This window comes from Theobroma umbraticum, unplaced genomic scaffold (genome assembly GCF_002168275.2).
Source record: "Theobroma umbraticum cultivar Fairchild unplaced genomic scaffold, ASM216827v3 scaffold_228.0, whole genome shotgun sequence".
In the NCBI taxonomy this organism is placed as follows: Eukaryota; Viridiplantae; Streptophyta; class Magnoliopsida; order Malvales; family Malvaceae; genus Theobroma; species Theobroma umbraticum.
This window is the reverse complement of record NW_018397274.1, coordinates 2,158,338-2,183,809: the sequence shown is the minus strand read 5'-3', so window position 1 is coordinate 2,183,809 and position 25,472 is coordinate 2,158,338. Positions and strand designations below refer to the sequence as shown.

The 25,472-nt window shown below is 32.4% G+C and overlaps 3 protein-coding genes across 4 annotated transcripts in view; all 3 read left to right on the top strand.

Annotated features, from left to right (window-relative positions):
* Nucleotides 1-1,345, top strand: part of LOC110427141 (protein RAE1) — a 4,917-nt gene extending 3,572 nt beyond the window's left edge. For both annotated transcript variants that reach the window (XM_021442566.2, XM_021442565.2), the window contains exons 10-12: nucleotides 349-420; nucleotides 502-582; nucleotides 713-1,345. In XM_021442566.2, coding sequence (XP_021298241.1) covers nucleotides 349-420; nucleotides 502-582; nucleotides 713-763 — 204 coding nt within the window. In that variant the 3' untranslated portion in view covers nucleotides 764-1,345. The remainder of the gene's footprint in view (nucleotides 1-348; nucleotides 421-501; nucleotides 583-712) is intronic.
* Nucleotides 1,346-7,243: 5,898 nt separating this feature from the next.
* Nucleotides 7,244-8,263, top strand: LOC110427189 (ethylene-responsive transcription factor ERF003-like). The gene is made up of 2 exons (XM_021442638.1): nucleotides 7,244-7,471; nucleotides 7,600-8,263. Exons 1-2 carry the CDS (start codon nucleotides 7,389-7,391, stop codon nucleotides 8,051-8,053), a joined length of 537 nt encoding a protein of 178 aa, XP_021298313.1. The 5' UTR covers nucleotides 7,244-7,388; the 3' UTR covers nucleotides 8,054-8,263.
* A 10,061-nt stretch (nucleotides 8,264-18,324) lies between these two features.
* On the top strand, nucleotides 18,325-23,731 carry LOC110427068 (plasma membrane ATPase-like). Its single transcript, XM_021442456.1, has 15 exons — nucleotides 18,325-18,533; nucleotides 19,043-19,162; nucleotides 19,256-19,354; nucleotides 19,446-19,583; nucleotides 19,721-20,035; nucleotides 20,196-20,522; nucleotides 20,693-20,812; nucleotides 21,006-21,128; nucleotides 21,219-21,323; nucleotides 21,416-21,725; nucleotides 22,054-22,568; nucleotides 22,640-22,813; nucleotides 22,912-23,094; nucleotides 23,199-23,380; nucleotides 23,476-23,731. Exons 1-15 carry the CDS (start codon nucleotides 18,480-18,482, stop codon nucleotides 23,570-23,572), a joined length of 2,862 nt encoding a protein of 953 aa, XP_021298131.1. The 5' UTR covers nucleotides 18,325-18,479; the 3' UTR covers nucleotides 23,573-23,731.
* The last annotated feature ends 1,741 nt before the right edge of the window (nucleotides 23,732-25,472 follow it).

Sequence of the window (25,472 nt, the reverse complement as noted above, 5' to 3'; positions counted from 1 at the left end):
GAGAGAGAGAGAGAGCTTCTCGATAGGCAGATTGGTGAAGGTGGGTCTATTAGAAAGGTGACACTGATCGTTGACGCCTGGAGTTTGATATTGCTTGTAGTTGCTACCATCAGTGACACTGACACCATTCTGCATTTTGGATTATGGGAATTCATGAAACCCTTTGACTATTTGCTTCTTTTGAGAGGTCAATTGCCCCAAATGAAAGGAGAACCAACATTAAATTGTTCGTTATTTTTTAAAATAAATTGAAAGTGTTCTGAACTTGACAATTTTAGCTCCTGCAGGAAAGATAATATGTTTTGTTTCTGGTTTAGTAATATAATGCTATCTTTTTCCGATTTTCAGGCCATGTCAAGGTGTAGTCAACCCATACCTTGTAGTACTTTCAACAATGATGGGTCAATATTTGCATACTCGGTATCTCCTTTTTACCATCCTAATTTTTTCTTTGAACTGGAAAAGTTTCGTGCTGTGATTCTCACATTGAATTTTCTATAGGTTTGTTACGACTGGAGTAAGGGTGCTGAAAATCACAATCCATCAACAGCAAAGACCTACATTTTCCTGCACTTGCCGCAGGTATGTCAACATGCATGATTTCATACTTGATCATTTGTTTTATTCATTAAGCTGTTTTTTTTTTTTGGAAACACCAAAACAAGAAATTTTCACACATGAATGCAACTGTTAAATGTCATTTTCCATGCAGGAATCTGAAGTTAAAGGCAAGCCACGAGTTGGAACAAGTGGTAGAAAGTGAAGGTTGCTTTTGGTTAGAAAATGATTGAAACTAGAGGAAAGGATTTGTCATTTTCTTTTTCTGGTTCCTAGATGGCCATTGCTTATCCCCGAATGAAACTAGGATAAGAATGAGTTGTGTACGTTAGGAAAATTTCCCTATGGGTTATTTATCTCCTTTAGTTAGATGTTCAACGGTTTAGGGTTCAGAATCGATAGAGTTGTCGCTTCCTCGCTGGTTGTTCGAACATCCAGTCATTCCTTCTCCCACTTTAGCAACTGGGATATGAATTGAGTTACTTGCCTAACTAGGATGCTGCCCCTTGGGTAATTTGTACCAATGTTTGGGCTTAAGAGTCCATCAGAGTGGTTACTCCATTGTTGTCTGTTTGAAAAGCCTACTTTTATGACGGTTGACAAATTTTCCAAGTTTTTTAGGTCTCTCGTTTAAAAACATTATAACTTGGCGATGAATGATCTTTTCTTTTCTCCTTTTGAAGAAATTTTTACAGCACGTAAAAGTCTTCCTCTGTATTATTTATTTCCTAAAGTTCAGTATGTCGGACGAATTTAATTTGTTTATTTTAATTCATTAAATTACAGATATTGTTTATCTGTTAACTTGTTTAACAGGCCTTTTATTATTTTATTTTATTTTATTTTTAATTATATTATTTGACTTTACAGTATAACCCTTGCCAGGTGAAAGAGGAAAAATCTTGAGGGACAGAAATCTTTTCTGCAAAATAGTGCAACAATTTGGGAGAAAATATAATTGCAATTGAGGAAGAATTGAAAGGTGCGCTGTCATGTCAGTCCATATATATATATATATATATAAATTTTAATTGGATTAAGATTTCAATTCATGTACAGTTAGACCCAAACAAATTAATCTAAATAAACTAAAAAATATTCTTAATTTAAAGTTAAAAATTAAAATCCTATTGAACCCATATGATCATTAACCATAATCTTAATTGAGTCTGGACAAAATATGATGTCTACTTACTTACAGATGAAAAATCTTTTCGTTTACAGTAAACAACAGAGAAACAAACCTAATAAGAGATCATTCATTCTCTCATATTCGGTTGCATACTAACAATTTTTACTCTACAGATTCTATATCTAAAACATTTAGCAGTATAAGTTCAACATTTAGTTTTCAATATTTGGAGAAATTATTCCTAAGAGGATATCCTGATTTTGATCTGAACTTGAAAGTCGAATGAATTATTTGTGGAAAAAGAAGAAGAAAAAGACAATAAGAGTAAAGGCAAACTGAGAAAAGAACTAATATTGTTTAGCCAGATCACATGTAGCAAAAGAGGTTTTTTTCTCCTTTTATAAACCGATATGGTTAGAGCATATGTAGGTAGGGGGCCAAGAGAAGAGAGCAAAGTGTTTGTCTTTCTCCTTGATTTGGTCAAAAATCTTTATCTGATAAAGAAAATTAAGCAAACCCCTGCTAATGTTGCCTGTTTTTTCTTCATATCGTCGTCACAGCCTGCATGTTTCTTCTTAGCTTTTCCTCAATTTCCAACTCATCCAAACATTATAATGTAACAAGAAATTAAAAAAAAAAAAACATACTTTGATAAGGGTTTAGGCATAATAAGGATTGAATCCATATCATGAAGCAATAGTCAAATTCATTGTAAGCATGTAGGATAGTGAAACCTTAAGTGCTTTTTTGAGCTCAAATGTGTATTCCTTGAGTAAATGTGAAGAAAACAGAACACAAACAATGCATGGCAATCCCACCAAAACTTGCTCTCCTTTTGGACTAATTATTTATGATTATTGTCGCATGCATGCCTTCTTTGCCTTTTACCTCCCAAGTCGTAAATGCATGATTTCTACTCGGGACAAAAACTTGTCTCTCCATTCCAAGTTAGCAGTTTTCTTTTATGTTGTTTTGTCCCCTGAACATGACACAAAAGCAGCTTAGAAAATAGTTGATTGATGAAGATTGCCAATTTATAAATATATAAATATATATATGGGACTAATATTTCCATGGTAATGCCTGACGATGAAGAAACATATGTTTTCAGTAGACAATAAGCTCAAGGACATTAATTAATTATTAAAAAGTTTCCAAGCCCCCAGCTTGGTTTGAAACATGTTGCTCCATCCTTAACCCATTTGAAACCTCATAATTAAAAGAATTAATCTCATAGATTTATGGGTGACTACACTGTTTGATACAAAATCAACAAAAGCTAATTGTGAACGGATATTTTGTGAAATGTTTTGTTTACTCAATTTAAATTAAGTTTTTGACAAGTATTAATTATATCGACAAGTTTTAAGTCAGATAAAAATTTAGGTATAAAGATTATTAACACGTCATTTTTTAATGCATTACTCAATAGATGTTTTAATTTAAACTTAATTCAAGCTATTTCGAGTCTATTTCATTGTCAATGAAAGTCCATATCCATCACGGTTTTGGGGAGGAAATGGGTTGGCTGATATTACGGCTAACAAAGGTTTTTCTACCTACAAAAGATTTGTGTTTTGACAGTCCACCAACTGACAATGTGACAGAGATTTGTTTTTCTCAAATGATTAGATTATAAAATTTTATTTTTCATAAGAAAAAAAGAGATTAAATTGAGATTCGTAATTACTTAATTTTTACACAAACTATAGCATTATTCAATGATTGATACAATTAATTGTGCATGGCTTAAAAGCGATGGAAAATGCTTACAAATTTCCATTGAAAGGAATGGCACTAATCAGTTCAGAGTACTTAGAAAAAAAGAACAAAAATGTTTAAACGTGGAAAGGCAGATTACCATGTGAGTAAAGATAATCTTTCCGTTGAGATGAAGAAGATTTTGCCTTGACACAGCTGTTTCTAAGGGATGAGAGTACAATCAGCTGGCATGTCCAAGTATGAAAGACTCAATGCTTTGTCATTTCCTCGACTTTAATTCATAATCAGGGTTTGAATATATCCTGACGTGAATTATTAGGATTCTTCTTTTCCCCCTTTTTGGTACAAGGAATTCAAAAAGTATAAATGTAGACTTTGAGGGTTGAAAATTTCCCTTTACCTAAGCATCAAAGTAAAAAAAATCTAGTTAAATGGAAGTAAGGTATTAGCCAACTTAATTAAAATTTGAGACTTTAACTTGGAGGTTTCGACTTTAAATTTGAGAATATGAGATGTGAGTTTATTGGTGCAAAATAAATAAGAATCCAGAAACTCATTCGATAAATCTGAAATCGAACCTGATTTAACCCATATTAATAAACGAGGTTCAAGACTCGGATTTCAAAAGAATTCAAATTTAAAACGACTCGAACTTGAAATAAACTACATTTTTAAATGAAGAAGTATCCCATCAACTAGAGTTGTTTGTTGGGGAAACCATTAATCGAATTAACATGTATGTATGTAGTGAAATTTGTATGTTTTCTCATTTGTAAGATCAATTTTTGGTTTGTTTAACATAAAAAGCCCTAATTAGGAGGAAACAAAGGATCTGAATCCAGGATGCCATGAAATCTTGGGTACCAATATCTTCCAAAGCACCAAGCAATAAGTGTAGCAAATTACAAACTGTTCAATTATCCATCCTCCACACTAAAAGTTGGAAAATCTCCAAGAAAGAAAGGAGCCAGTGTTTGATACAATTGTTAACACATGGTTTTTTCAAAATCCAAATTTGGATTTTTATAATAAGCTATTTGTAATAAAAATTATAACAATGAAAACCATTTAAAAATATGAATTTTGATAAACTTATAACAGAGAGATTAATTAGATAATTTAGGAAAATGAATGCTGTAAAAGTAAAATATATTTATCATAAAAAATTTAAAGAACTCAAGATTTTTTTTTAGACAAATGAATATTCCAGAATTAAGCCAAAACTTTGAAAAGCTTCACTACATGTTACAAATTTTGAGAAGTTTAGAGAGGCCAAGTAAGTATTAATACACAAATTAAAAGAAAAAAAAACCCTTAAAGTGTTAATTTTTTCTTTCTGAAAAATTAGGGAGGTGGGAGAACTAAGGATTAACTACAATATTAAGAAAACTTAAAAGGTAAAATTGAGATTTTGAAAAAGTTAAGAGTGGCCATGGCCTTCCTTGGCACCTCTGCCTCTGTCGTTGTTTAGGGTTAGTATTAATCTTTTGGCTTAAATAATTAAGTCATTGAACTACATTAATTTATGTAACTAAATTCTTATATTTTTAATCTTGTATTTAGAGAGATCTTCATCCTTTAATTTATACTTAAAAACTCTTATTCTTTTACAATACTCACACAAGTCATTAATTCATAATAAAAAATTAACAACCGTTAAATTTAATGTCAATTGATATTTTTTATCCATGTGATCAGATGGTAGCTAAGGTGATCACGTCATATTCCATGTAGTGAGTTTGAAGGAGGAAAAAGGAAAATCCATTTCAATTATCACATAATCATATAATCATGTCACGTCGTGTACTATATGAATTAAAAATGATAATTAACATTGAATTTGATGATCGTTAATTTTTCATTATGGATTAAGGGCTTACATGGATTTAACAAGAATAAAAACTTTTTTGAGTACAAACTGAAGGATTAGAATTTTTTTGAGTACAATAAAGTACAAGGACTCGAGTGCATAAACTAATAAGTTTAAGAGTTCGTTTTGTTATTTAAGCCAATGTTTTCTTTTCAATGTTGAGACCAATAAGCTTTTGTATATATGAATGGCTAGAGCAAATATATGAATATTCAAGCAAAAACAAAAAAAAAAAAAAAGGTCAACCAACAAACTTCTTGTTTGTTACATTATATGGCGTATGTATAGAGAGGACTTCCCTTTCATAGGGCATAGTTTGAGCAAAATTTTCCATCATGTGAGACTTCCCAAGGGGCAAGAGACATGATGTAAATAAGGCACAAGGACCTGAGCTGAAATGCATGCATTTGGTCTCTAGATTTGCCTCGGTTCCTTGCTGACATGTATATATAAATGCTAGTTTCCATGCCCTAAAAAGCATTGTGACCCAAGCAACAGGCTGAATGAATGGAAGGGGACAAAGGGGTGGCCATGGACGTCGACTTGTAATTCCTTTGTACATGGATTGCCTCATTCACGACGATGGAATATATGGTCAAATATTGCAGCTATATACATTGGCCCATCGAATGAGAGAGAAGTATGAGAGGAGGAATGGCCTTGAAAATTACATGAAACGTGGGTTCTGTCCTTGCCTTACAATATGGCATATGGGCGGGTTTCCTATAATAGTATATTATGTGATGTTAGCCACGTACCTATTACCACTGCCTACAACAACAAATACAACCACCCCTTGCCCTCTTTTAAAAAAAAATTTTTATGTTCATGTAGAAATAAACCACTTGCAATGCAACTACTTTTCTACATAAAGAAACAAGTTAACACAAGAGGATAACAAAATATAAAATAATAATAATAATAAAAAAGAAGGGTACATGTAGACTTGTATTAAAATTGTATTCTAATTTCTAAATAAGTATGACCAAATACAATTCTCATAAAACCAAGTAACATAAATCTAGCTCTCATTTTTATGGGTGCTAATTTGCTAAATATTTGTGTTTAACTTATACTTAAAAATGAGAATGAGTAGTGTAAGTAGAGAGAAATTTTGTTTAAAATGATGTCCTTGTCGAAGTTATTTTTCATGTAATAGTATCAAGGTGTAATACTTTAACATGCTTTTCAAGTTTTTTAAAAAAATTCAAATAAATTTTTATTCTTTCATTGCATTCGATTAAATCATTATATTTTAATTAGAAACTACATAACTCTTTATAACTACTTAATCAACTGTTATTAATTAAAATATCATTTAAAATTTTATATCGTGTGACACTAACAAGACATACTAATATATTATAATGTATGATCTAAATAGCATGCCGATGTGAATATGTAATATTTTACTTTTTACGTCAATGACACATTGGTATAAAATGACATATAATATTTCAATTAATGATAATTAACTAATCGTTAATCATAAAAATTCAAAAAAATTTTCAAATATTTTGTATAATAATAGTAATAGAAGGGATAATAATGATGATGGTATAGGGGGGGTATAAGTAAATTACCTTTATACCCGTAGTAGAAAATTTCTACAGCTCTAAACCTATGGAAAAGAAATGCGGCTGATGGCAATGGAATTAAAAGGGGGGGCAAAAATGAAAAAAACAAAAATAAAAAAACTTTCAAGTGAGTGAGACGTTTTAGTGGGCAATGTTAAAAAAGCCGAAGCCAAAATGGAGGAAAAAGCAGGGAATAAAATGGTTGCTCATGGAAAAGGCCATTGACAAAGAAGGAGAGAGAGTCTTGGCTCTCGGCTCTTGGCTCTTGGCTCTTGGCTCTTGGCTCCTGGCTGGGCCCTTATCTGAACACCATTTACCACCAGGTTGAGAATGCCGCAAAAGACGCTTATATAGACCCCTCGCGCCCCTCCCCTTCCCTCCCCTCCCCTCCTTTACCCTTACCCTTAAGCCTTCACTCTCCCTCTTTCACCACTGCCCTTCCTTCTCTTCCTCTCTCTCTCTCTGTCTCTCTCACACACACACATACCACCAGCCAAAGCAATTCTTCTTCAACCATCTTAAACCCACCATGGGAAGACCTCAACAGCGATACCGCGGTGTTCGTCAAAGGCATTGGGGCTCTTGGGTCTCTGAAATTCGACACCCCGTCCTGTAATTTCCTTGAAACCCCATCTGTGTTCTTTTTCTTTTCTTTTTTAGTTATGTTTCAGCTATAGGGAAACATTTTTCTTGATTGTTTCAATTTCTTCTAATGAGAGAAACCTTTTCTGCCTTCACAGGAAGACTAGAATATGGCTAGGCACGTTTGAAACGGCAGAGGACGCAGCCAGAGCATATGACGAGGCGGCGAGGCTGATGTGCGGCCAAAAAGCACGAACTAATTTCCCATACAATCCCAATGAGCCTCAATCTTCTTCATCAAAGCTTCTCTCAGCTACCTTGGCTGCCAAGTTACATAAATGTCACATGGCAGCACTCCAACTGGCTAAAAAAAATGCAGCAAAAGAGTCTTATGCAGCACAATGTCACCCTTTGGCTCCCACCAGTGGCATTGCCCAAAGTATTGGAGAAATGGATTGCCGGAGACAACCGGAGAACAAGTGGGATGGGGAGGAAAGTCAGGTGGGGAGTGAACAGCAGTTTATTCCACTAGAAGATGACCATATAGACCAAATGATAGAGGAGTTGCTTGATTATGGATCTATTGAACTTTGTTCTGTTACTTCAACTTAAGCTCTAAGATATAGTAGCATTTTCCGAAGTGTTAATGCAGCTTCTTTCCCCCCCCCTTTTTTTTTTTCCATTTTTCTACTTAAGGTAAAACTATAGGTTATATAAGATTAGATGCTACATTATGCAACATTGATGTGCATAAAGTAGTGTGAATACATTAAAATAAATCTGAATTACATATAATCAGGCATGCAGCCGCCTATTCTATCATTTCTTTTTGTGGTTTTCTGATATAAAGAGGGACTATGGGTATGGGGTGAGGATGAACATCAATCCCACCATTAAAATGTGAATACCGACCGGTAAGTCAAAAGCTTACTGATTACTTTGGATAGTATATGAAGGTATATATTAATGCTATTTTCTTGATGATAAGTTCGATTGGGTGAAAAAAGGAATATAAAATTTGGAATGTGCAATAAAGTAATAAGGAACCGAAGGTTCAATGCTTCTTTTAAGATGAACCTTTTCTTTCATTTTCTCTCCTCTCTTTTTCCTTGGCGGCATTGGTAACAGTACAGTACTTTGCTTGATTTAGGCCTCCTGGTGTGAATGCAAGGATCGATGTTGCTTTCGAGCAGGAAATTGAAAGGGGTTGCCCCAAATTAAGATTAATTACTAGTTCAGAGAAATGAGGGGAAGAATCACCAAATTGACTTGCCAGTAAGAAAGAATCCAGTTTACATGAGTGACAATTTCCAGGGTGACTAGTCATGTTCAATAAAGTCCACATATAAGACATACAGCTAATAGTTTTCTGCAGTTTTTGTTGTCCTGTTCTCTATTTTTGTTTTGTGCAAAAAAGAACAAAGACATGTCTATTCACTGGGCAGCCAATGTGAAAGAGGTTTGAGTTTCTTGGAGACCATGGTGATGCATTGTCTCTCTCAGTGAACATTCTGTTTGTTTTCCTACTGCTCTTCTTCCCCTTTTCTTTTTACCTGATATCCATCCAGCACAGATCCTTTGATTTCTTTAAAAGCAACACTTTTTGACTGCCCTGACAAGATAACCTAGTCATTGTTTAATCCCCCAGTTTCGTATTATTCTGAAATCTTAATTACTGGAGTTACCTCTACATCATATTTCACTATGTGCCATTTTTGTATGTTAATGGATCCATAAGAATACATTTAATTTGTAGCTATATCTAGGACACGCAGACAGACTGCAATTGCAAAATCTAACAGTCCAGAGATTAATATTCATTGAATGATCAGATTCCAACCTTGCTCAATTACATGATCCCACACCAACTCCAGAAAAGGGTAGCAGCAGCCGCCAGTTTTAGAAATCATGGTTGATTTCAAGTTACTCAACCTTGGGAAAGTGCTTTTATGTTAAAAGCAAACTGTCCAGCACTTGAAACATGGCCTAACAAAATTTAAGTATAATTCCAGAAGAAGTAAAGCATTGTTCTTTTGAGAAAATCTGCAATAACTTATCATCATCATCATCATCATCATCTCAATAGAAAAAGAAGAAGAAGAAGAAAAGAAAAGCTCTCTTTTTTTAATCTCTTATAATCACTTTTGGAAGAGTGATTCATTTGTTGTCTAATGTGTGCATGGGAAGATCACTCATGCTTACAATTTCCAACAATTTTTGGACCCCACATGTCAATACGCTGGATTGTCAAAATTTCTTCACTTGATTTGCTTTGATCAAACAGGTTTAAGCTTTGGGATTACAGAATATCAATCCTGTCAAACAAAGACTATTCAAACAACTTAAAATATTAAATCCTGTCGACTCCCAATATTAAATAATTAATTGGTAGCTTTGGATTTTTCTTAATTTCTTTTGATCTCAGAATATCTTCTCTTTTAGGTAGAGAGAGAGAGAGAGATCTAGGGTGGGGCAATTACCCCATTGAAATCCTAATGTCAAATCTGTAGAGAACTTTATATTATAATTTAATATTAAGAAACAATTTTCTTAATTTTTACAATGCTTCCAAACTATAAAATATCTATAGAAAACATTTGCAATGCATTAGCTTTATTTAGAAATATAATATAATATATGTAAATATATATATTTAATATAATTATACAATTATTTAAACTGTCATAACATGTGAGTTTGAAAATTCAACCGTTTGAAGTAAAAAAGAAAAACGATCTTTGTGAAATGGAAATTAATTTACATATGCCTTAATTGATCTCTTTGCTTTAGGGCATATATTTCTATATTTCCCTATCTTAACTCTTTGCTTTAATGCATTTTGCTAAGTGCTACCTATTATAGACAGTACTACTACTTTATTGAGAGGGAAAAGAATGTTTACAAAGCTACAACAATACAAGGCTGAAGCTTTTGTGTTTATTCTTCATATATATATATATATTCTATCTATATATATTATTTCTTTAAGTAATCTAATAATCTTTTGAAAAGTTTTAAAATGTTGGTGGGCTCTTTTCTTTTAATCTAACCCCATGCTCCATGATTAATCATCTTAGTTGGGAACTTATTTTGTCCCCCACATTAATGTTAGTGAGTTTAAGAATAATGGGTTTTTGTTTTAGGTTCTTTTACCTAGCTAGCATGCATTTGAACATTTCATGATTGCAATATTAATACATCAGGCCACCAATAAATTTAAATTTAAACCATAGATTAATGAAAGCACTATATAATGTAAATTATATGTAGTACTTCTTTTTTATGATAACTGGTTTTATTTCCTACATTTTCTTATTTTTAAACACTCACAAGAAATCAATGTTACATATATGAATAATAGTGAATGCATGCTAGTAATATTTTTTTTCTTAATTAAAAGAAATAAAATGAAGGAAATGATAGATGGAATATTGAAGATTGGGAATTCAATTTATGATTATAAAATGACAAAATCATGAGAGACAAGAAGGTGCATATGTAGCTTGTTTTCACATTACCAATCCTTATGGAAAAAAAAACAAAGGTAGTCAAAAACCCATCATAGCACATGGAATCTCATGTCCAAATTATGAATGAAAACAATTATGAGGCACTCAGCATGAAAGCCCTTAATCATATTTATGTCAGTCCTATGTTTAACTTTATATCTGTTTATAATTGGATTTAGATACTTGGAATTGAGTGAACCACACAATTATATACGCATCCACCAAAAGCCCTTCTTTTTGGTGGTTTTATAGTGGCCTATCCGAAATGCCAAAAGGTTACTGCAAACGTTATGGATCAATAATATAAGAAAAAAAGTTTTACATTTGAATTCACCAATCCAAGTGATTCCTATATTGGCTTTGCAAAGTGCTTAATCGTTTTAATCTTGGATTCAAACTCTCTCTCTCTCTCTCTCTCTCTCTCTATCATATATATATATATATATATATAAAAGAAATGAGTTTGTATATTACAATGTGTGTATGCAAGTGTACGCAGGTATAATTGATTATAAAGTTGAGTTTCTTGATAAGACTAGAACTAAAATTTTTTTCTTTCCTCCAAAGTAATAACGTACAGAAGGGGGTGGTTGGGGTGATGACCATCACCTCTTAATTTTTAATTTTTGTTTTAAATTGAATCATTGATATGATCCCTCTCAAAAAAAAAGTTATTTAATTATGATTATATAAAAAAAATTGTAAAGTAATTTTTCTCATAAGTCTTAGACAATGACGAATCTGAAATTTTGTATAAATGGTTAATTAAAGACAAATAGTCAAATAGAGTTCATGGACAAGACTACAACCAAAAAGTTTCTCTACCCATATACACTAGCTTATTTCCCTGTTTTTAGTCTCTTCTTTGTTCCCATCCCTTCACGTGCACAAGCATGTTACCCAAATAGTGTGCCCCATTTTCATGCATGTTAGCTTTCACATGGTTTTAGATACATCATGTATGATGAAGAGCCAAGAGCACACTCTCTCTCTCTCTCTCTCTGTCTCCCTCTCTATGCAATCCTTTACGATCAACCAGGTCGTGTATATTCCCTTTCTTTTCTCCTTGTCAATTCCCAAGGTCTTCAATCTTTCATCACATGGGGAGGCCATGCTATTTAACTAGAGTTTGATCCTATCCAGAGGAGGGTATCTGCATGTGGTTTGAGGTTACTTGTTGGAATCAGTATAGCTTTTCACTATTTGTCCTCTCATCCATCATCAATTCTGCTCGGTCAATTCAAAATTGATAACCTCGTAGGATAGTGGTCCTTTCATTTCTTACATCTCTTCTCATTATATGCCCCATGTTTATCATGCTAATTTTCCTTTTTACTTTCTAAAGTGACATTGATTAGGGGTACTTGGACGAAATACAGACTTAAAACAAAATGTTTAAATGAGACCCTTTTATTAAAATTAAGAAATTTTTTTATAATTTTGAATAACAAAATTCATATTTTCGATTTGATATATTCAAATATTTATTATGAAGTATAAAAAATATTTAACTATCATAATTATTTTATATTCTTTAAATGACTAATATAAAATCTATAATCAAAATTTCTAATTCAAATAGATTTATTATCACATAAAATAAAGACAATATAATAATATAATATAAACTCTAAATTAAAATACAAAAAATCTACAAAGATTAGAATAATAATATCTAATTGTTGAATGCTTATTGCAAATTGTAAATGAGGCTCACATCTTTATGAAGATAATAGTATATCAGACCTCCTGCGTATTTTTTGAAAGACATTTACAGTTAAAGAAAGAAAAAGCAAATGACAAAAGAAAATTTCAAAAGAGGATATTACTAATTGAAAAAAAATAGTTGAGAATTTATAAAAAAAATTGAGATTTATTAGACATATAAGTAAAAAAGTGAGAGAATATGTCATTTTATTTATTATTTTTGACTTTTACATATTTTTAAAAAGAAAGGAGATAATTAGTTCAAAATTAATAAGGATGTAGAACTGAGAGAAAATAAATATGTATTTGGGTCTAGGGTTTAGGTATATATTTTATATATTATTTTAATTTTAATATATTTTTAATATAATTAATTATATTATTATTATTATAAAAATATGAAACCTTTTCAAATTTGAAGCCTAAAGCCTTTGCTTGGGTGGTCGTACCCAAGCGTCGACCTTGCATAAAAGAAGTAACAGTCAACTTAGTTATACTTAAATCATAATTCTGTGATTCACGTGAAAATTGAAAATGCATTTCAATTTATTATTCTTTGCACTTAAATTTGTTGGGTCAAAATACTTAGAAAGTCCCTGTATTAAGATATTTTGTTCAATTTAGTCTCTCTACTATAAATCACAATAATTTAGTCTATCAATTTGGAGAATTGTTTCAATTTAGTTCTTCTCCTAATGGCATCCAATTTTGCCATTGAAGGGAATGAAATTAGTACTAATTTAGCACATTTTGATGATGTAACACTAATATGATGACATGCCATGTTGTGTGGCATCGAATGATGATGTGGCAATGCCATGTGTCACTACTATGATGACGTGGTGATGCTAACATGGCACTGACATGCTGACTTGCCGATCTCATGTGGCAGGTTAAAAAAATTTGTACCACATCATAGGGATTACATCGAACAAAAATATATAATACATGGACTAAATTGAACAAAATTGAGATATTGAGGGACTAAATTGAAAAAATATTAAAAAATATAAATATTTAAGTAGATGATATTTATACTTATTAATAAGCTAAATATTTAAGTGTAAAAGATTTATGGTGTTAAAAAATATGTAAACATTTTCTTACTTGATTATTAATTCTAAAATATGTATATTAATTTATCTTCTTTACAAAAATCAGTTTTGAATTCTCCTTCTATAAAAAATTTTAAAAAAATTTCATACTTAAAGCCAAATTTAGATGAATGACTTCCATTATGTTAGAATAAAATAATATATAAGGATTAAATAAATTCTTTTTTCTTCTATTTATAATAGTATAACAATTTGAAATTTATTTGACTTAGTTTTTAATTTGAGCTGAACTCAAATGAGCAAAATAAGTTGATTTAGTTATAACTTTCACAATTTACAAATACCCATTGTTTTGGAATTATTCAACCCTTACTTTATTTTTTTTAATTTACTCAAAGTTTTTTTATAAAATGATTGTATTAAGTTTAAATACGACAATCAAATTTTGCTAAATTTGAATTTAAATTATGAATTTGGATCTACAAAAAAATTGTAAATACAAAATAAAATGGTGCAAATTTTTACAATTATATTTAACTCTATTAATCAAAAAGTAGTATTTAATCTAGGAAATTTCAACAAAAAAAATATAACCTAAATATTAAACAAAATAAAAATATAAAAACTAATAAAAAATTAAAGGGGTGGAGTAGTTCAGATTTTATGGGTGTAATAAAAGGTATGTTATGCCCAAATTAAGCAAGTGTGAGCGAAGAATTATTTTTAACTTCATATCTCTCTTCTTCATTTTTTAAAAGAAAAAGCTAAATCAATCTATTTTGCTAATTTGAGTTCAGTTTAAGTTAAAAACTAAGTCAAATAAATTTTAAATTTTTGTACTATTATAAAGAGAAAAAAAAGAATTTATTTAGTTTTTTTATATTACTTTATTTCAATATAATTCAAGTTATTCATTTAAATTTGGTTTTAAGTATGAAATTTTTTAAAAAAATTTTTTTTATAGAAGGAGAATTCAAACTTAATTTTTGTAAAGAACATAAATTAATGTACATATTCTAGAATCAAATAATCAAATGAGAAAATATTTATATATTATTTAAAACTATAAATCTTTTACACTTAAATATTTAACTTATTAATAAGTATATTTATCATCTACTTAAATATTCGTATTTTTTAAATTTTGTTTTCAATTTAATCCTTCAATATCTCAATTTTGTTTGAATTATTCTCTGTAGTATATATTTTTATTTAATTTAATCCTAATGATGTGGCATAAATTTTTTTGTAAAATTTTTAATCTACCATGTGGCACTGACACGCCAATATGTCAGTGCCATGTTAGCATTGCAACACCATCATATTAGTGCCATATGACATTACCATGGCATCACGACAATGCCATATAATTTTAGGAACTCGCTTGATTGTTGTTTTTGACCATAGCATGACTTTAGGACTTACATGATATCAGGATTTGTGAATACTAGTTTTCTTTTTTCTATCTTTTCTTGTAGGAACTGGTCAACTCTATTGTTATATAAATGTTGTATAAATACATCAATGAAAATTCATTGACAAGAGACATTAAATCTCTTCAATAACTAATGATTGACTAATTACCAATAGTCAAAATACTATATATCATTTTTATGCCTACATGGTGCTGACATAACATTAATATGGTACTGATATAATATTGACATGACACTAACATGTAAAGTAAAAATCTCATATAATCGTGTCATTATGTCGTGTCATTATGTCATATCAACATATCATGTCATAATTTATTATGACATGTTAATGTTAAGTGGCATAGAATGACAAGTGTCATTTTGGTTAATAATAGTGAATCAACTATTAGTTATAAGAACTTGATTAAAAATAAAAGTACAAAAACTTGATTGAATGAATTAAAAGAATAAAGCTTTATTTGAATTTTTAAAAATATTTTAGAGATTTTTTAAGTAGTATGAATAGAATTTTTATTTAATTAAAAAGAAAGAAAATGATTATTGATTCCTAATTTAATTAAAAAATATTAAGATTATTATTCTATACATAGACATGGCAGATCACAAATAATTTTAGATATATAATTGTCAAATATTTATGTAATAATTAGTTAATTTTTAATTTTTTTATAAATATATTCTAATAGGACAAATTTCAACCTTTTAACCTCACCGGTGAAGTTTAAAAACTCTATGACGCAAATAAATGAAAATTTTTTAAGACACTATTATTGGTTAGAATAGAATTGCTTTACCTACATTTTATAGAGCTATTGTTTTTGGACTTTAAGTTAAGTCATTGGGCTGCCAATAAAGGCTTACATTTGCTGAAAACAGCTTTCACCTCTGCGACGGGCTTATTCCTTGGTCAATGGATGGCGTATGTATCAATTGCTTTCGGCCCTTGGGCGTTGGCCTTCGACTTAAGCTTGTCTAAATCGGATACCCAGTTTTTCTTTTTTTTTGACAAATGAAGATCTGAACTCAAAATATATTAAATTAAATGTTCAGATCTTAATCATGATTTGACTTAGTGATAATCCAATGATCACTGATTTAATACGATATGTCATAATAGATTGTAGATACCTTTTTCTAGGTAGAAGTTGAACTAGGACGTATATGTACGGCCTTACTACGGACAAACAATTAAGCTTACTCTAAATAATCTATAATTCGAATCTGACTTAAATCTGCAATAATCCAAAATTGAACAATTTGAAAAGCTTACCCGAAACAATAGCTACTTATATGGACTTTACTTTAAAAGTTAATAATTTAACGTGGATTAATCCGATCCTGAATTATTTGAATTTGAATAATTTTAATATCAATCGAGATAGATATGAACTTGAATTGACTTGAACTCACGATGATCTGAACCCATAATGACCCATACTGAAAAATGAATCAAAATTCTCTTTGACTCAAGATGAATTGGCCAAACTCTACCCAACTCGCCCAATTGCCTTCTCTAATGTAAATAATTGTATGAGTGTTTAATTGATTGCAATAAAAGAACTAGGTTCATGACAAATTTAATAGATTTATCATTGTACCTTATAATATATATATATATATATATATATATATATATACATATTGTTTACACCCAATTAAGTTTTATGTGCATGAAATCTTTGATTTTGTTAACTCCCTTGGTCAACTAAGATGGAAATGCCAGATTGCTTTGATGACGTGGTTTATATTTCATCAAGTAGTTAAAATATATTGAAAATGAAAAGGCAAAGAGAAATCAAAAGTCAAAAAGAAATGTTCTTAAATTTCAATTTCAGCATGTTACATGAACAATTTTCATATGTCATCGCTGTCATGAGGCAAAAAGGTTCATGTCGGCATTTAGCTAATGGAGGTTACCATTTTTCATCCACGTAAGGGCTTCATTAGGTATAACTTAGAGAGAGTAAAGCTGATCCGAACCATAAAAGGCTTGTTTGACTTGCCCAAACTTGAACTTGATCCAATTAGATTTGATTTGATTAGAAAAAGTCAATGACTCGAATCAGCTATAACTTAAACTCTAAATGATTTAAATCTGAATTAACTAAAACTTGAAGTGACCCAAAATTAAACAATTAATCTTAAATATCTCAAGCCTTTTTTTAAAAGGCTGGTATTCATTCATTATAAATATCTCAAACTTAAGGTTAGTATTCATTTATGATATGAACCCGAATAATTTCAGTATTAAATTTGAATAATCAAAATTTAAAATGATTTGAACCTTAATTGATTTAAACTAAATAAGAAATTTCATTCAAGATGAGATAAATTAATCGAAATGACTCTCAACTGGTCTCCAATTACTTTTTTTTAATGTAATAATTGCACGGGGTTCAATAAATTGTAATCAAAGAACATAGTTTAGATGATAAAATCAATTAAGTTAAGAAGTTTTTTATGTATTTAAGTCAATATATATTTTAGTTCTCCTTTTTCTTTGATATATAAAAATTTGAACTAGATGAGAAAAGCCTTTTACTGTCCCACGCAAAAATATCTTCCAATTCAATTATAGTATTAGGTTTGATACCAAGTCGAGCACCCTCCAAAAATATTCTCCTATCTGTTTCGCTCCTCATTTCCATGCACGTCCCCACTGGCATCGAACTCCGTCTCTAGTTACAATTCTTCAACGATTTAGTTCCACACGTGATTCCCATTTTGCCTTCATATCAACTATAATTCTATAGTTATTGAATTTCACACGTGTATTGTGTGCTAATCCATTTGAATTCTAAATAGAGTCACATGGATTTCACACCCATGAATACTTAACATGAATTATAAGTGAAGTAAATCCCAATTTTCTCAATGATTTCTATCACAACCAAGGACGAGATGCCACGTCAGAGTTTGAAGACAGATGGCGAAGAGTGATTGGAGAGTGAGGACTAGGTATGAGAGAGTAGAAAGTGAGTGTTCTAACCGAAGGACTTGGGCAGCGTAGACCAAGAAAGTCCCGCTCCTTCGTTCATTTTGGTCGTTTTTAGAGTTGAATGTACCCTAAATACACTAACCAAAACTTGTTATTTTAGGAAGGAATAATTTGTGTATATATATATATATATATGTATATTTATATAGTTACTTACAAACTCTCACTTCAGCTGTTCATTTTGTGAGTACTTACCAACAAACAACCAAAGCAAAATTGTATCCTAGAGAAAATAAGAAAGCAATCCATTTCCAAGACAAAAGCTATATAACAAGTCCAAAAGAATTGAAAAGAGTAGCAACGTGCAACGAAGAAGAAAAGGAGAGAAAGATGGCGGACAAGGAGAACAGCTTGGAGGAAATCAAGAGCGAGAACGTCGACCTTGTAAGCATGTTACCTTTGTTTATTTGTTTAGGTTTTAGCATTTAGGGAATACTGACATAATATGTTCCATATAGTTGGAATTGCATGTTTAAGTTTTATGATTTTCTTTCCCCATTTTGCCTCCTTTTCTTTCAGGTGAATCTTTCCTGAACATATATATATATATATATATATATAAATTCAGTACCATACTGTAAATTATGTAACACCAGATTCAATTTTGTTTTTCATGGCTTCTGAGTTTTCATTTTGTGCTACTTACTATTAACTGTTGATTGTCTTTAGTACTACTGCTCATTGCATGCATGTCAGGATATTATTTATTTAATGATTGAATTTGTTGTTTGAGAACATGACTCCCTTTGTCAGTTTGAAAGGAAGCATTTTCTTTCTGTTTTATTTTTTCTTTAAAAAAATTTTAACTAGTGAAAATTAATATTGGGTATATGCATCTTTAAAGGGTGTTTGATTGTTAATTAATAGAAATGGTATTTTGTGTGTGGTTGTAGGAGCGGATTCCCATTGAAGAAGTGTTTGAGCAGTTGAAATGCACAAAGGAGGGCTTGACAAGCGACGAAGGGCACAAGAGGCTGCAGATCTTTGGTCCAAATAAACTGGAAGAGAAGAAAGTAAATAATGCTAATCTTAGGCCTTGTCTTTCCCCATTTTGATTCTCTCATTTAATGAGAGAAACTGATTATTGTTGAGCAAATTTTTAACAGGAAAGCAAGTTTCTAAAGTTCTTGGGTTTTATGTGGAATCCTCTCTCTTGGGTCATGGAGATTGCTGCAATTATGGCTATTTGTTTGGCAAACGGAGGAGTATTAATCGCTATCTATCTATCTATATATCTATCCTTGAAATTGTTTGCACTTAGATAAACAATCTTTAACTCAATGAAAAACAATGTAGGGCAAACCCCCAGATTGGCAGGATTTCGTTGGAATAGTGGTGTTGCTTCTTATAAACTCCACCATTAGCTTCATTGAAGAAAACAATGCAGGCAATGCTGCAGCAGCACTTATGGCTGGGCTTGCTCCAAAAACCAAGGTGCTTAAGAATATCAATACTTGGCTAACGCAACACAAGCATGCTGTGTATATATATATATATATTGAAAGATTAATATTACAACTGCACCTATGATAGTTGAACTAATGTCTCCTTGCATGTATGAATGATTAAAGGTCCTAAGAGATGGAAAGTGGTGTGAGCAAGAAGCTGCAATCTTGGTACCGGGAGATATCATCAGCATCAAGTTAGGAGATATCATCCCAGCAGATGCACGTCTCCTTGAAGGTGATCCACTCAAGATTGATCAGTCTGCCCTAACTGGTGAGTCTCTGCCGGTAAGCAAGAGCTCGGGGGATGAGGTATTTTCTGGTTCTACTGTCAAGCATGGAGAGATTGAGGCCGTTGTTATTGCCACTGGCGTGCACACTTTCTTTGGAAAAGCCTCTCACCTTGTTGATAGCACCAATAACGTAGGGCACTTCCAGAAGGTAATGTGGCGAGCTAAATTTAAATATTTTGTGGTAAAGGAAGAAATATCATAACCATATAACTGCATTAGGAGATCCTATATCAATATTGTTAAGTTTGAAATTACAGCTGTTCTTCACTTTGTGTGTGATGTGCACTGGATGGTGATTGTTTGATCAGGTACTGACAGCAATTGGAAACTTCTGCATATGCTCAATTGCAATAGGCATGATTATTGAGATACTGGTGATGTATCCAATCCAGCGTCGCAGGTACAGAGATGGAATTGATAATATGTTGGTGCTTCTCATCGGAGGGATTCCAATTGCCATGCCAACGGTTTTATCCGTAACAATGGCCATTGGATCTCACCGGCTTTCGCAACAAGGAGCTATCACTAAGAGAATGACAGCTATTGAGGAAATGGCTGGAATGGATGTACTCTGCAGTGACAAGACTGGAACACTTACTCTCAACAAGCTTACTGTAGACAAGAGCATGATTGAGGTTGGTCTTTAAATTAAAGACATAAATAAATAGGGAATAGGGATGTTTTAATGATTTAGGATTCAAAAGCTGTCATTAAACATAACGTACTTTAAAATACGGGAGCCAATCAAAGAAATCATATAGTCGTTGGGAAACATAAATCATTGACCGTGAAAGTGAAATTTCAGGTGTTCAAAAAGGATGTTGACAAGGACATGCTTCTATTGCTTGCGGCTAGGGCCTCTAGGGTTGAGAATCAAGATGCTATTGATGCCTGCGTTGTTGGAATGCTTGGCGACCCCAAGGAGGTAAACCATTCTTTGCTTGCATATGTCAATCCCTTCCATATTTTTGTTCACTCCATTCACTTTAGGAGCTACAAAGCTTTCTCATCATGGCAACTACTTGCCTCAGAGAGCCTGTTTGTTATATTTGATCATTCTCGCCTATATCTTATATTAAAGAAATGCAATAAACATCACTTTTTATTTGGTTTTACAGGCCCGAGCAGATATCACCGAGGTGCATTTCTTTCCCTTTAACCCAGTCGACAAGCGTACAGCCATGACATACATTGACTCTGATGGCACTTGGCATAGAGTTAGCAAAGGTGCACCAGAGCAGGTAAAGGATCAGCAGAATCTTATGCCCTAGTTTTTTCTTATATTCACAGGTTTTTTTCTGCTTCTTATTTTTACCTGACATCTCTACCAGATTATTTCCCTCTGCAACCTTCGAGAAGATGTGAAGAAGAAAGCACATGATATCATTGATAAGTTTGCTGACCGTGGACTTCGCTCTCTTGGTGTGGCTAGACAAGTGAGTTTGTATGCTATTTTCTTCATAACTATTTCATTTAAGAGGCAATGAGAGGAAAAACTTATTGTGGAATAAACTTTTTGATTTTGTAGACTGTGCCAGAGAAAACTAAGGAGAGCTCAGGAGATCCTTGGGAATTTGTGGGTCTTATGCCTCTCTTCGATCCTCCAAGACATGATAGTGCAGAGACAATTCGTCGTGCACTCCATCTTGGTGTCAATGTCAAGATGATAACTGGTGATCAGCTAGCTATTGGTAAGGAAACTGGTAGGAGGCTTGGCATGGGAACCAACATGTATCCATCATCCGCTCTCCTTGGCCAAAATAAAGATGAGACAATTGATGCAATCGGTGTTGATGAGCTTATTGAGAAGGCTGATGGCTTTGCAGGAGTTTTCCCAGGTAATTGAGTTGACAAGCTCTTTGTTCCTGAAATTATGGTATCTTCTTTTTATTACTTGATCTTCAATGTGCCTGATTCTTAAGTTTCTTGTTATCCCTAACGAAAATTGGTAAATAGTTCCTTCTTAGGATGTACACTCCCATGAAACATTTTATTGACCTGTCTCATCTTGATTTATTTAGATTTTCACTAGTGTGGTAAGAATGACCACATGATAATTAATTTCTTCATATGGGATATCATTTTGGTGCTAAATTGATAGTTGTTTCATAGCTAGTGCGCTAAAAAAACCTGTCATTATTGTCCTAACTAATGAATACCATTCAGAGCACAAATATGAGATTGTGAAGAGGCTACAACAAAGGAACCATATTTGTGGCATGACTGGAGATGGTGTGAATGATGCCCCAGCTCTTAAAAAGGCAGACATAGGGATTGCAGTTGCTGATGCAACTGATGCAGCTCGGAGTGCATCAGATATAGTCTTAACAGAGCCAGGGCTAAGTGTGATTGTGAGTGCTGTTTTGACAAGCAGAGCAATTTTTCAGAGAATGAAAAACTATACCATCTATGCTGTCTCTATCACTATCCGTATTGTGCTGGGTTTCATGCTCCTTGCTCTTATTTGGAAGTTTGATTTCTCACCTTTCATGGTTTTGATCATTGCCATACTTAATGATGGAACAATAATGACCATCTCCAAGGACAGGGTTAAGCCATCTCCCATGCCTGACTCATGGAAGCTCAAGGAGATTTTTGCCACTGGCATTGTCCTTGGCGCCTACCTTGCCTTCATGACTGTTGTTTTCTTTTGGGCCGCTCAAGAGTCCGGCTTCTTTTCTGTAAGAAAAAACTCTTTAGATTCTCCTTAAAACCATTTAAAGTATCAACTAAAGGTTGACAACAATTGCAGGATAAGTTCGGGGTAAGATCCATTCGGAACAGTCATGAGGAACTTACAGCCGCTGTTTACCTCCAAGTGAGTATTGTGAGTCAGGCACTCATCTTTGTCACTCGCTCTCGGGGCTGGTCTTTCGTTGAACGCCCTGGTCTCCTGCTCGTCACTGCCTTCATTATAGCACAACTGGTGAGTTCTATAAACTTTCAGTCCCAACTGCTTGACATCATTACAGAATTTATTTTACAACAACTGACTGGTATATTTCTGTGGTTGAACTTTTTAAGGTGGCTACCATACTTGCTGTTTATGCAAACTGGGGGTTTGCAAGAATGAAAGGCATTGGATGGGGTTGGGCTGGTGTTATTTGGATCTACAGTATAGTTTTCTACATCCCACTTGATATTCTCAAGTTCTTTATCCGGTATTCTTTAAGTGGAAAGGCCTGGGATAATCTGCTTCAGAATAAGGTATGTAAATCATTTTCTTGGTGAAAACGGAGAATGAGTGCTGTTCCTTCCTGATAAGTTTCCACTATATTAACTATCCCTCTCATAACGCACTTTATATGTAGACTGCTTTCACAACAAAGAAGGATTATGGAAGGGAAGAAAGGGAGGCACAGTGGGCCACAGCTCAACGCACCCTTCATGGCTTGCAGGCTCCCGGATCAGTAGATATCTTAAATGACAAGAACAGCTACGAAGAGTTGTCAGAGATCGCTGAACAAGCCAAGAAACGTGCTGAAGTTGCAAGGTGATGGTCACTAGTGATTATGATTTTTGTTTTACTAGCTTGTTCTATTCTTGGAACAGTCTTAACATTATTTATGTCAACATCTTGCTTACTAGGTTGAGGGAGCTTCATACACTCAAGGGGCATGTTGAATCAGTTGTGAAACTCAAAGGACTTGACATCGACACCATCCAACAACACTACACTGTATGAGAAAGACCGGACTTGCCCATGAGAAATTAGCAGACATCCAAAGTTTTCTCTTTATTGGTTGGTTCTGTAATAGCAAAATGCAATGTTTAGCATGGCTTTTCCTACTAATTAAGTTACGAATGGGTTTAACCAATTGGAATTTCATACAGCAGAAGCTTGTTCTTGTCAGCAATCAATCTAATTAAGAAAAATCTGTTCTTCCATTTCTTCCAAATGGCAGAAGGAATGTTCATTAATTCCAAATAGTTTTGGTTCCTTCTGACACCCCCTTAAGTTTTGATAATTTTCCAGTACTTTTATTTTTTCGTATTTTCCTTTTTGTTGTCAATTATGAGCAAGATGAAAATAAGCAAATTAACAGTACATAATACCATTTACGAAGGAATAATCAAAGGTTATACAATTAGAGCTCAAGACACAACTGTAAGCAAGCAAAGCCCCTCAATGAATCCTTGGGTGAAAGAAAAACAAAATGCAATTTGCAAACTGTGTCAATTTGATAGACACATTTCAAGGAAATTTAACTAGCTTATCAAAACCAAATTGACTAAAAAAATGTGCATCTTGATTACATTGAGGTGAGGTCCTGAATAATGCATTGAACATATGACACTGGTCTTTGATTTTTGTTAATTCACTTACTGAAACAAGATTAAAATTGAACCAAGGCACAAACAAAATATTATTCAAAGTCAATGAGAGAGTCAAATTGATCGTGCCTACATGTGTAACAAAAGCCTTGGCACTATTAGGCATTTGATCAAACATATTATGCACTAGTTTCGGTGAAATAAAGTGGTTTACGGAATAGGCTATATGATCGGAAGCACCAGTGTCCACTATCTACATATCATGCTTCACTATGATAGAATCCAAGTGTTGTGACTTAATTAAAGGAATATGGCATAATATTTGTAAAAGCTCATGAACTATTAAAAAAAAAAAAAATCATTATTCTATTATGTTTAATCAAATTTCTGTAGTTTTATTTTGAGTCAAATAAACCCTTATGATTAATATTTGATTAATTTTCATTAATCAAAATACCACTCATCATTTTTTGCCCACTTAGTATTGATGTGGAAGGTGAAAATGTTATATGACCATGTCATCATTAATTATGACATGTTAGTATGTCGTGATCAATGTCACATGGCGTAAATTGATAAGTAATAATTTAACTAAGTTTATCATTATTAGAAGGTTTTATTTGATTTAAAATAAAAATATAAAGACTTGAATGAACGCAATGAAAGAGTAATATTTTATTTGAATTTCTTTAATAGTTTATGAACTTTTTTAGATTTTATGCCAAAGAATATTATATAAACTAAAATAGATAGGATTAGAAATGATACCTATTAAGAATGAATTGACTAGTTAAAAAGGCCTTGTTTGTTAACTGTTTGATGAATGGACACAACTTCATTGTTTGAACCATGTTCATAGATGACGGACATTAACTTCTGGATGACTCCTTATAATGACAATTGTGACATGGAATTGGTAATTGATTCTTCTCCTTGATCTAATTGAGTAGGATTAATGATACTATTAACAAAAAGACTTCCCTTCTTTTAATTGATCTTGCTCTTGGTGAACTTAAAATCATTAAGAAAACTAATAACCCTATAACGTTTTTCCTTTAAATGATCTTTCTTCCCACAGTGAGTGCAAGTCATCTCATGCTTGCCCTTTCTTTTTTCTTCATTAATTGTTACCATAGTAGATGACTTAATTACGAGTTGTGATTGCAAGTGTAGATTCCTTGTGATTTTTTTCTCAAGACTAGATTATATCTCTCATTTAGTGTTGGAGAGGGTTTTAAAATTAGAATATGAGATCTTAATGGAAAATAAGTTTCATTCAATCCATTCAAAAACCTAAAGATATTGCCTTT